The sequence below is a fragment of the Vipera ursinii genome, assembly GCF_947247035.1.
Source record: "Vipera ursinii genome assembly, chromosome: 4".
In the NCBI taxonomy this organism is placed as follows: domain Eukaryota; kingdom Metazoa; phylum Chordata; class Lepidosauria; order Squamata; family Viperidae; genus Vipera; species Vipera ursinii.
This window is the reverse complement of record NC_139514.1, coordinates 18,341,491-18,353,283: the sequence shown is the minus strand read 5'-3', so window position 1 is coordinate 18,353,283 and position 11,793 is coordinate 18,341,491. Positions and strand designations below refer to the sequence as shown.

The 11,793-nt window shown below is 43.6% G+C and overlaps 1 protein-coding gene across 2 annotated transcripts in view; it reads left to right on the top strand.

Annotated features, from left to right (window-relative positions):
* Nucleotides 1–385: 385 nt before the first annotated feature.
* The window catches only part of SLC35F2 (solute carrier family 35 member F2), a 41,409-nt gene continuing 30,001 nt past the window's right edge, over nucleotides 386–11,793 (top strand). Inside the window, exons 1-2 of one of the 2 annotated variants that reach the window (XM_083363074.1) lie at nucleotides 386–558; nucleotides 2,784–3,032. In XM_083363074.1, the coding sequence (XP_083219200.1) occupies nucleotides 2,992–3,032 (41 nt within the window). In that variant the 5' untranslated portion in view covers nucleotides 386–558; nucleotides 2,784–2,991. The remainder of the gene's footprint in view (nucleotides 559–2,783; nucleotides 3,033–11,793) is intronic. The other variant, XM_083363073.1, reaches the window with a different exon arrangement.

Sequence of the window (11,793 nt, the reverse complement as noted above, 5' to 3'; positions counted from 1 at the left end):
TTTTGGGGACAGACGCGAGCCAGGCCCTGTTGCCCAGGGGAAAATCAGAGGATCTTTTGGCCTAGATAAAAACATGCCCTGTTTTTATTCTGTTATTATTATTATTATTATTATTGCTCCGTGAATTGGCCTGCAATAAAAATGCAAACAAGGCAATATCAGGCTCATTCGCAAACGGCTGGGCTGCCGGTCGCTCCCGGGGATGCTCCCGCCACCTGCCCTTCGGCCTGCCTGAAGGGGGCAGGAGCCGAGCGAGCGAGCGAGCGGCGTCAGCGAAGGGAGCCCGAAGGCGGGCGCCGGGTTGGAGAAGAAGGAGCGGGCGCGGCGGCAGTGGCCCCGCCCTTTCCCCTCCCCTCCTCCGGTGCGGCCCTTTCTGTGCGCATCCCGGAGCCGGGCTGGAGTGGAGCTCTTCGCCACGCTCGCCATGGAGGGCGTCCGCTCCGCCTCGGTGTTGGAAAACGGCCACCCGGCCGCTCCGCCACCAGCGGCGGTTCCCCCGCCGCGCTCCTCCTGCGCCTCCAACCTCTGGATCCGCTTGAGGGGAAAACTCTGTACGTGGTGAGTAGCCAAAAGCGGGCAAAAGGCGCTTTTTGCAGGAACGCCCGCCGGGGAGGAACGGCTGCAGCTGCGGGTGGAAGGGAAAAAACCCGCGGCTTTTTAAGCCCCCCTCCTCCGCCGTCCCCCTCCCCGGCGATCGACCCACAGAGCTCGGGTTAGTCCGGTTCTTTCAAGCGGAGGGCGAGGACGCCCTGGTGGCGGGACGCGGAGGTTTCAGGGCTGGCGTTTCCAGTCCTTCGCACGTGCTTCGTCTACACCCGGGCTTCCAGCCTTTGTGAACTTCAGCTTGGCAGCTGGTTCGCGCTCCGGGTTAGAAATCTTTGAATCTTTCTAAACTGGAAACGGAAAGCGAGAAGGAGAGGAAGGTTCAGAGACTGGTTGTTTTTGAAGCCCCGGGAAGGGAGAAGGGACCTGCCTGCCGCCCTTCGCACGTGCTGCATTTCCGACCCATTATTTGATCTGCGAGCTCTAGCACAGAACACGTGTTTTCTGTACGTTTATGCCTGCTGGAGAACTTGTAAAAATCATTGTCAAAAGCATTACAGAATTTTTCTTTTTCTTTGAGGAGAAATGACATGATCACCAGCAGAATACAGTACTATCCAGGTTGACCTTTTTCTTTTTGAGTTACAAAGTTCCAGGACCAGGTGAGAAATCTCTGATGTTCCTAACTGCTGAGATGCAGATAACAAAGTCTCCTTCTCATGCAGTTGAAGACACAACCCAGTAGTTTTCTTGGCAATAGTACAGACATGTCAAACACAAGGCCCAGGGGCCGGATCCGGCCCACAAAGTGGTTTCATGTGGCCCGCGAAGCCATCCTGGAAACTGTGAGGGAACGGCCACCACTGCCTTGGCCCTGGCCCAGAGACCCTCCTTCTGCCAGAGACCCTCAGATCTGTCCCACTCCTGCCCAGGCCCCCATAGGCACTCTTGATGCGAACGATGTAGAGCTGGCCACGCCCACCCAGTAGGCCATAAGCACTCTAGCCACGCCCACCCAGTAGGCCACACCCACCCTGGCCACACCCACCCGGCCCCTTGAGGACAACCGCAATGCTGATGCGGCCCTCAATGAAATTGAGTTTGACATCCCTGCAATAGTATGAAAGTGGCTCAATGTTGCCACCTATCGTGTTGCTTTTAATCAACTTTCCAATCTGGTGTACAACCTTGGTCTGTGCTGGTAGGATAAGCCTGGTCTGAAGGCTGTTGTTGTTGTTGTTGTCCGACCCATCGCGACCTCATGGACAATGTACCTCCAGGCCTTCCTGTCCTCTACCATCTTCTGGAGTCCATTTAAGCTCACGCCTACTGCTTCAGTGACTCCATCCAGCCACCTCATTCTCTGTTGTCCCCTTCTTCTCTTGCCTTCAACCTTTCCCAGCATTAGGCTCTTCTCCAGTGAGTCCTTCCTTCTCATTAGGTGGCCAAAGTATTTGAGTTTCAACTTCAAGATCTGGCCTTCTAAAGAGCAGTCAGGGTCTGAAGGCTACTCAGTATCAACTATGTGCTGCTATCTGTTGATTTCAAGAATATGAGACCTTTGGAGGCAAAGGCAGAGTGAATAGTTGAAGATGAATAGTGCCCAAAATGATTTGTGGGATGTCAGATGCTTTGTCCTTTAGAAGAAAGGTGAGGAATCTGTGGATGGACTTTTCAGATGTCCTTAATTTCAGCAACCCCAATTAAGCAGCCAAAGAGAAGTATATCCAGAGTTATAATTCAGTATTATCTGGAGAGTCACAAGTTGTCAGTTCCTGTTTTAGAGAATGGCCTAAAGATGATAAATCAGAAATGCCAGAAGGCTTATGAAAAAAGCTATCAATTTTTTATTTCTAGTTATTGCTATGTGGGAAATGGGGGGCAGTGCGGTGCGGGGGTTGAGAAGTGTGAAATATGAATAAAATATGAATAATTGCTCCGGTTTCTTAGTCTAATGTGGACTGAACCAGTGGGTTTCTATGTGGAAAACCAATATCCCTCCTTTTAAAATTGCGTAAAAGGTAAAGGTTCCCCTGTACATGTGTGCTAGTTGTTTCCAACTCTAGGGGCCGGTGCTCATCTCCGTTTCAAAGCCGAAGAGCCAGCGCTTGTCCGAGGACGTTTCTGTGGTCATGTGGCCGGCATGACTAGACGCCAAAGGCGCACGGAACGCTGTTACCTTCCCACCATAGTTATCCCTATTTTTCTACTTGCATTTTTACGTGCTTTCAAACTGCTAGGTTGGCAGAAGCTGGGACGAATAACAGGTGCTCACTCTGTTACGCAGCACTCGGGATTCGACCCGCCAAACTGATGACTTTCTGATCGACAAGCTCAGCATCCTAACCCACTGAGCCTCCGCGTCCCTTTAAAATTGGATACCTCTCCGCAAAGCAAAACAACTTTTCCAGGAAGCAATGGACTAATATTCCCTGACAGAGAATAAAAATGCATACCCAACCTTCATTTATCTCTTCTTTTCTAACCCTGTAAGTTTGTAGCGGCAAAGCATGTTTTGTTGGATACTAAATCCATTTGAGGGAATTGTACAATATGTAAATAATAAACAAAGGAAATAGTTTATTATTGGGTTTGCATAACAGCCCTTACTTCCATTGACTTGAGCTGTGGTGGCTCCGTGATTAGGATGCAGCATTGCAGGCTAACTGCCCATAGTTCAGTCCTTCCGAGGTCAGTAAATGACAACCCAGATTATTGGCAATATGCTGATGTTGTAAACTCCTTAGAGAGTGCTGTAAAGCACTATGGAGAGGTAAATAAGTCTAAGTGCTATTTGCTATTGCTACATAATGTTGGAAAAAACTGGAATTATCATATTGGTTTGTAACTAACCAGGTTAAATTTAATATAGCTGCTGTGTGTGGGCCCAGGATGTAATCAACATACCTATGAAGTCTGCCTGAAATCTGATTAACATTACAAAAGTGCATAGAGTGACTCACAACAGACATACATACAGGCAGTGTTGGCTCTTATACACAGGAAGTCCTCCACTTACAACAGTTCGTTTAGTGACCATTAGAAGTTAGAATGGCACTGGGAAAAAAAGTGACTTGACTGTTTTTCACATTTACAACTGTTGCAACATCTCCATGGTCATTTGATTAAAATTCAGACACTTGATAACTGATTCATATTTATGACGGTGGAGTGTCCCAGGGTCATGTGATCACCTTTTTTCCAAGCAAAGTCAATGGGGAAGCCAGATTCACTTAACAACCATGTTACTGACTTAACAACTGCAGCAATTCACTTACCAATTGTGGCAAGAAAGATCATAAAATGGGGCAAAATTCACTTAACAACTGTCTCACTTAGCAACCGAAATGTTGGGCTCATTTGTGGTCTTAAGTTGAGGACTAACTGTATATGAATATATTAGAGAATATACACAACTGACCTGCAAGAAGGTCTTGTTTATCTGTGACTTGGACAGATACTTTTTTAAAGAGTTAAGAGCTGAAAGGCTTGCTAATGTCAGATGCTAAGATCACCAGGAGGTACATATTTGAAAACATTTAGATGTGCTTTAGATCAAATTGTAGTATAGGTGTGCATTTATTTGATACTGACCAACTATATGGAAAGCAAACAATGTTAACTATAAGAAAAATTTGGACAACACTTTCACGAAGCCAAAATAAGGCCACAGTATTGCTGTGCTAAAGAAGTTTTTGCATCCTGAAGCTTTCTTCATTAAGCATTGCAAAAAAAATGTTTAGGGAAAAATGTCAAAAGTTCAGATGTCATTCCCTGCCCGACTTCTAATTCAGTTTGTTCAGGTCATGAGTTGGGTGCTCTAGAATGGGAGGGTTGCATATTCTGTGCAGCCCTAGAGAGACTGTGCTGCGCACAATATGGTTGGGAATGGAAATGGAAGGACTCTGTGACACAACCCTTGGTGTCGTCTCCCTTGACAGCCCAAAACTGAATTCTTCTTGCTAATGGCTATCAGTTTAGCAAAAATCAAATTCAGTTCTTTATCTTTTCTTAATGGGATCCTGTTTTGTCTTTCTGTTTCTTCCATTTGCACAAACCAGGAAGTAAAAACTAATCCTTCCATCCCCCCACCATCCAGTGAAAGCTGATGAAGCTTCTTGGATGAGAAGCGAAATGTCTTCTGGCTCAAAAACAGTCCAGTTGCCTTTTGAAAAAAAAACACCTTTGAGACAGCCATCACCTGGATGACTGAGAATTTCCATAGACAGGAAGTAAGAAGTTCAGAGTTATAACATCTGTAGAATTCAACTTAACTAAGCAGGGGGATTTATCTAAATCAGAAAAAACGGTTAAGGCAGGGGTGTCAAACTCAATTTCATTGAGGGTCGCACCAGCACTGCGGTTGCCCTCAGGGGGCTGGGTGGGTGTGGCCTGGGTGGGCGTGGCCAGAGTGCGTATGGCCTACTGGGTGGGCGTGGCCAGCTCTACATCGTTCGCCTCAAGGGTGCCTATGGGGGCCTGGGCAGGAGTTGGACAGATCTGAGGGTCTCTGGCAGAAGGAGGGTCTCTGGGCCAGGGCCTAGGTAGTGGGGGCCGTTCCCTCACTGTTTCCAGGATGGCTTCGCGGGCCACATGAAACCACTTCGCGGGCCGGATCCGGCCCCCGGGCCTTGTGTTTGACATGTCTGGGTTAAGGCATCTCCTTTAAGGCATAAATGAGTTCTGTAATGTTTCATTGGGGAAAAAAAGATTCTCAGCAAAAATTCAGCAAAAAAAAAAATCTCTTCAGAATCTTTTGGACTCCTTACATAAAGTTTTAAAAATATTGAATGTCACTCTTTTTATGCTAGAGGTGTAATAGGTTTGAAGGGACGTGGGTATTTGTCTTATGGGCTTGTTCACTTGTAAATTCTTATAGGGTAAATATTATTACAATGATTAACCAGGTTCTTGAAGGCAGCATGGGTTACAGATTATTATATCCCAACAATCTGGAAATCTTCCGTCTCTGAAGATCTTTGAATGTATCATCAAGCTTGTAAAAATGGTAAAAATAGTGTTTATGCCCTTCTATATGCCCAGTGATAAAAGTTGCTTTAAAATTTTGAATTTGGTCTGTATCCACTTTTTTAATGGGCTTTTTAAGATGGGCTTTTAATGGACTCTTCCATTTATTTTTTTAATCTTTTTTTCTTGGTATAGATTTTTATACAATAGGTTAGGTTCTCCTTTGAAATATGCACAGTCTTTTATTTGTATCTTGTGTACATTATGTATAATATTTATTTATTTATTTATTTATTTATTTAATACTATTTCTATACCGCCCTTCTCCCGAAGGACTCAGGGCGGTGAACAGGGCAAGAATAAAAATACAGGTTACAAAAGTTAAAACAAGATTAAATAAATGCCCACATACTAAAATACATCTTTAAAACCTAATAAAATAACGATAGCAACCCCCCCCCAATCCCCTCATCAGGCCAGGCCAGCTTGTTCAAAAAAGTATGTTTTTAGCTCGCGGCAAAAGGAGTGAAGGTCGGGCGCCGTCCAGAGCTCAACCGGTAGCTGATTCCATAGCTCCGGGGCGCCCACAGAGAAGGATCTCCCCCTGGGGGCCACCAGTCGACATTCTCTGACCGATGGCAACCTGAGGAGGCCCTCTCTGTGGGAATGCACAGGGCGGAGGGAAGTCGATGCCGGCATCAGGTGTTCCCTCAGGTACTCCGGACCCCTGCCATGTAGGGCTTTGAATACCATTACTAGTACCTTGAATCTCACCCGGAAGGCAACTGGTAACCAATGCAGCTCACGGAGCAGAGGTGTAACGTGGGAGTATCGGGAGACTCCCAACACAACTCTCGCGGCTGCATTCTGTACCAGTTGGAGCTTCTGGGTGGTACTCAAGGGCAGCCCCATGTAGAGAGCATTGCAGTAGTCTAGTCGAGAGGTCACGAGCGCATGAGTGACCGTGCATAGATCATCCTGGCTTAGATAGGGCCGCAACTGGCGCACCAGGCGAACCTGGGCGAAAGCCCCCCTAGTCACAGCTCCTATGTGGTCTTCCAGGGTGAGCCGTGAATCTAGGAGGACTCCCAAGTTGCGAGCCCTATCTACGGGGGGTAATAGTTCACCCCCCATAGCGAGAGGTGGAATGTCCGAATAAACCCGGGATGAAGGTATGCAAAGCCACTCGGTCTTGGGGTTGAGTTGAAGTCTGTTCCTCCCCATTCAGACCCGAACCGCCTCCAGGCAACGGGACATCACGTTGAGGGCATCACTGGGGTGGTTTGGGGTCGAAAGGAAAAGCTGGGTATCATCAGCATACTGATGATACCCAACTCCAAAACCACGAATGATCTCACCCAGCGGTTTCATATAGATGTTGAACAGGAGAGGTGAGAGGACCGACCCCTGAGGAACTCCACAAATGAGAGACCTCGCGGTCGACCTCTGCCCTCCTGCCAACACCGACTGCGAACGTCCCTGGAGATAGGAGGAGAACCACTGTAAAACCGTGCCTCCCACTCCCAATCCCCTGAGACGCCGCAGCAAGATACCATGGTCGATGGTATCGAAAGCCGCTGAGAGGTCTAATAGGACCAGAACAGAGGAATGCCCCCTGTCCCGAGCCCTCCAGAGATCATTCACCAGCGCGACCAATGCCGTCTCCGTGCTGTACCCGGGCCTGAAACCCGATTGGTACGGGTCTAGATAATCCGCTTCATCCAGGACCAGAGGGAGTTGATGTGCCACCACACTCTCAACAACCTTTGCAAGAAAGCGAAGGTTGGAGACAGGTTGTTCAATAAGCTGGGTCCAAGGCAGGCCTCTTGAGGAGAGGCCTCACCACCGCCTCTTTCAAGACGGCGGGGAAGCTACCCTCGCTCAAAGAGGCCGATATAACTGCCTGGAACCAGCTGCGTGTCCTCTCCCGGGCTGCATAGACCAGCCAGGAAGGGCACGGGTCCAATAAACATGTGGTGGTGCTCAGCCTCCCCATGATCCTGTCCACTTCCTCTGGAGTCACAGAATCAAACTCCTCCCAGGTGATATCGACAAGACCGCCCGCGTCCTGCTCGACAGACTCTGCCCAGTCAGAGTCCAGACCGGTCCGAATCCGAATTAACTTTTTTAATGGGCTTTTTAAGATGGGCTTTTAATGGACTCTTCCATTTATTTTTTAATCTTTTTTTCTTGGTATAGATTTTTATACAATAGGTTAGGTTCTCCTTTGAAATATGCACAGTCTTTTATTTGTATCTTGTGTACATTATGTATAATATTTAACAATAACTAATATTTTTAAACAAATGTTAATTGCAACGCTTTTAAAATGGACTTAAATGAAAAAGGGAGTTAGAAAAGGAAGGAGAAGGGGTTCTTGGAGAAAAGGCAAAAAATAAAAGAATTGTAGCAGATGACATCACCAGAATGCTGATGCCAAAGGAGACCAGCAAGATTTTTAAATTTTCCTCTGGAACCTACTGTGAGGCTGTTGTAGAGAAACCACAGGAATTCATAGAAAAATCTCCCCCTTGAAGGCTTAAGCATAAATACTCAGGGCTGGGAAATTATCGGAGTTGAAGTCCACATATTTTAAAAGGTGTCAAGGCTGAGTAACACTGCTCATAGCAAAGCCTTGATTAACCTACTGTATGTCCAACTTCTTGCCAGGCTAGTAGTCTAGAATAGGGCTCCTCAACCTTGGCAACTTTAAGACTTGTGGACTTCAACTCCCAGAATTCCTCAGCCAGCTGGCTGAGGAATTCTGGGAATTGAAGTCCACAAGTCTTAAAGTTGCCAAGGTTGAGGAGCCCTGGTCTAGAACAGCTGGAATTCTCTGGCTTAAAGGGCATTGTCTCTGCATTATAATTTTATTATTGTTCCATGACTGCCCTGAATGGTCTTTTAAATTAAAAGTAAATAAAATGCAAAGCTTTTTCAGAAGATAATTATTGACACTTAATCTTTTTTTTTTTACATTCATGGATTCAGTGGCAAAATAGATTGCAAAGGGAAACCTTTTTCCCCATCTGGCAGCTGAAATCTTCCTGCTCCTGTTCTGCTTAAGGAACTTACTTGCTTTGAGACTTGAAAGCCCAGATGGCATTATTGTGATTGTCATAAGGGCAGGGCAAATACGGTTTTAAAGGCCAAGCCTATGATTATGATTAAAGTGATCCTCCAAAATGCAGAAGCGTTTGTCACAATTCAGTGGTCATTGCCCAGATTCCAGTTTTCTCACAGAGAGTTTCAATCCACGATGACTCGGTCAAAATATAATTCTTTTGGTTCCCTGGTATAAAATCTTATCTATGTAAATCCACTAGGAGTCAAAAATAACTTTACGGGACATAATAAAAATAATAATAATGGCATTATATTTTACTTATGTCAAGGTGTTTAACATTGGCAGCTCATGTCTTTTAAAGTCTACATAGCAAGAAAAAACAAGAAGCTTATATTTAAGCTTATATTCCTTACGTGTGAATCCACCCAATTATGGGATTTCAACATATAATCAGTATACAGTGCATTATGTGAAATCATGCCTTGGTAGCCTATTTTGGCTTCTTCTGTGATGATGCTACATTCATGTACCATGCAAAGCTATATTTTCCTCATTAAGGGTTTTGTGAAGATAGTAGAGTGCTGGATTTACATCTAATACTAAGGAATAAACATGTTTTACAAATCAGTATGTGTGAGTTTACCTAATAGATGAATTCAAAACAAAATGCATTACTTTCTTCTTAGGATGCATGCCCCCAACTTAAGTAGATTCTTGACCTAATTATTTTCTTCTTTGTTTACCAGTTTGCTTAATGAAGAGTTATTGTAAAGGTAGTACAGTGTTCCAGTAATATAGATTTTGGATTCTTTTTCTTTTTCTTTTTAGACAAGACAGTTAGTTTTTAAAATCTGAAAATTAAATTTCAACATTAGACAAAACTTAACAAAACTAATATACTTCTGGACATAAATCTGAAGTTCACTTTTAATTTATGGGGCGATCTTTGACTTATAAGTAATCTACCTGTTAAAGATTTACCTCCAGTTACACCTTTGGGTTTTTCTTTGTCAGTTAAAAACACATTTATGAACTCTGGTATAAATGGAATGGAATGTAGTTTTGGGATGTTGTCAGCTTGTTGAAGGTTATCCATTGTCACTTATTTCTACTTAAAAATTTGCAGATTTGGCTAGAAATCAGAGCTCTTTGAAACAAGAGATGACTTCAGTCTTTTCATTTAAAAATCAAAGCTCTTTAAAATAGAAGAAGTCTAAAATCTTGCTCCTTATAAACTTGAAGCCCAACTGGGGTCAGTCTGATTTTTTTTTGCTTGTGTGTCTGATCCCATTGGGAGTGCACAACCATGTGATTGTGTCAGATAACCTCTCTTTTTGTTCAAAATAAGTATTAGAATAAGTATGTTAAGCACTTGTTATAATTTAAATAAATTGGATTATCCATCCAAAATAAAAAGAAGTGGGGTAATCCTTGTAGGATAAAAGTATAGGATGTTTATTTGTGTTGCATTTGTTATAAGTGCAGTGCCCAGATCTGGATATAGTGCAGCAGATTAGCTGGATGACTGATTTTTGGAATAATGGTATTGGACTGAGTGTATGGAGCTTAACCCATAATTATAAGACAACTGCCCTTGAACTGTCTATTGATTATGCATGATCCTTGAGTTCAGTCCTACACAGAATTAATTAAACTATTCTGGCTGAGAAGTGTCAATAGCAGGAATATCTCATTCAAGGAAAAGCTGCAGCTGGAGCACCATTCATCCAGACCCTGACAGTCTCTGGGTACTGAATAAAGATATTGTTTGGGTCTACTGTTTTGTGGGAAGTGAAGATATGCACCAAGTTATCATCAACATACTGATGGTAATTGATCTTCCCAGCAACTCCCAGATGGTCCAGAAAGATACTACAGTCAATGGTATTGATTGTTGCTGAGAAGTCCATCAGGACCAAGAGTATTTCTTGCTGTTGTGGTCATTTTGATTTCTGGCAGCAACATCTCCAACCACTCCTCCCTTGTTACCATCTTCCATCATTGCTTTCCACCCAACATTTTGATTTTTCCTCTCCTCTTCCTTCTTCTCTGTGCATCTGCTCATGTTCACTATCCTCCCATATTGCACTAAGAAAAGATTCAGATGCAACAGGGAAAAAAAAACATTAACCCACTTATTCTCTTTTGCTCTCATGGAACACTTTAGCTATTTTGTGTCTTCTTACAAAACAACAACAAAATATAAAACCATTTGTTGTTTGTTTGTGTTTTCCCCCCTGAATTACTTAGTGGCCAGGTAATAGTTGATGACAGCTCTGGTTTATTCTACACTGGCCAGACCACATTTTGAATGATGTTTAGTTCATGGAATGAACTAAAATATATACAGAAATGGGTTATCTGGATGTTGGAAGCTGGTTGTGTTTAGTTGTCTGAGTAATTGTTGAAAATGCTACTTCAATTTGAGGAAAAGAAGATTAAAACAAATTATGAAGGCAATTGCTAAACATCTGGAAAATTGCTGTGCAGAAGCGGGTGCAGAGTTTTCTTTTGCTCCATACAACTAACTAAAATCTGTTGGATGGAAACCTCAGGAAAAGAGATTTTGGCTAAAATGAGAAGTGAAAGTTCAACATTGGAAAGGCTCGCTTTGTGGGCAAAATGAGGGTTAGATTCTCCTCCTTTGGTGATATGTTTAAACATAGATTGAATGGCCTCTAATTTGGGATGATATCTGTCCTTCATTGTAGTCTACACTGACCAGGACATCAAGTTAGATGATCTCCAAACTCTTACAAGCTCTTTGAATCTCTGCAGTCATTGACCATTTAAATCTCCTACCTCCAGAATAAGACTAAGAGTCCAAATCTCACTACATAGTCTTATTTCTATCCATTGTGTGTGCACTATCCATTTAGTCCTTGTTCTTTTTTATGTCACTGATTAAAATGCTACATTTATTCAAGAGCCTTTAGTGAGGAAGATCATCAGCAAGGTTAATACTTTAAATTTGTTAAAAAAACAATAATCTGAAGCAATCTGTAACTATTGCAGCCTTCCCACATAGGTTGGGGTAAAATTCCTATTATTTCTAACGAGGGAGTAATTACTATTGAGAGGTATAATTGATATATCTGGAAAACTAAAAATTTGGGGGAAAATCACCCCTATTCCCATGCATGTTGAGACTCTTAACAAATCGTAACAGGTTAATGAGATGGGACTTACCTTTGCAGATCCCCTTTGTATATGGG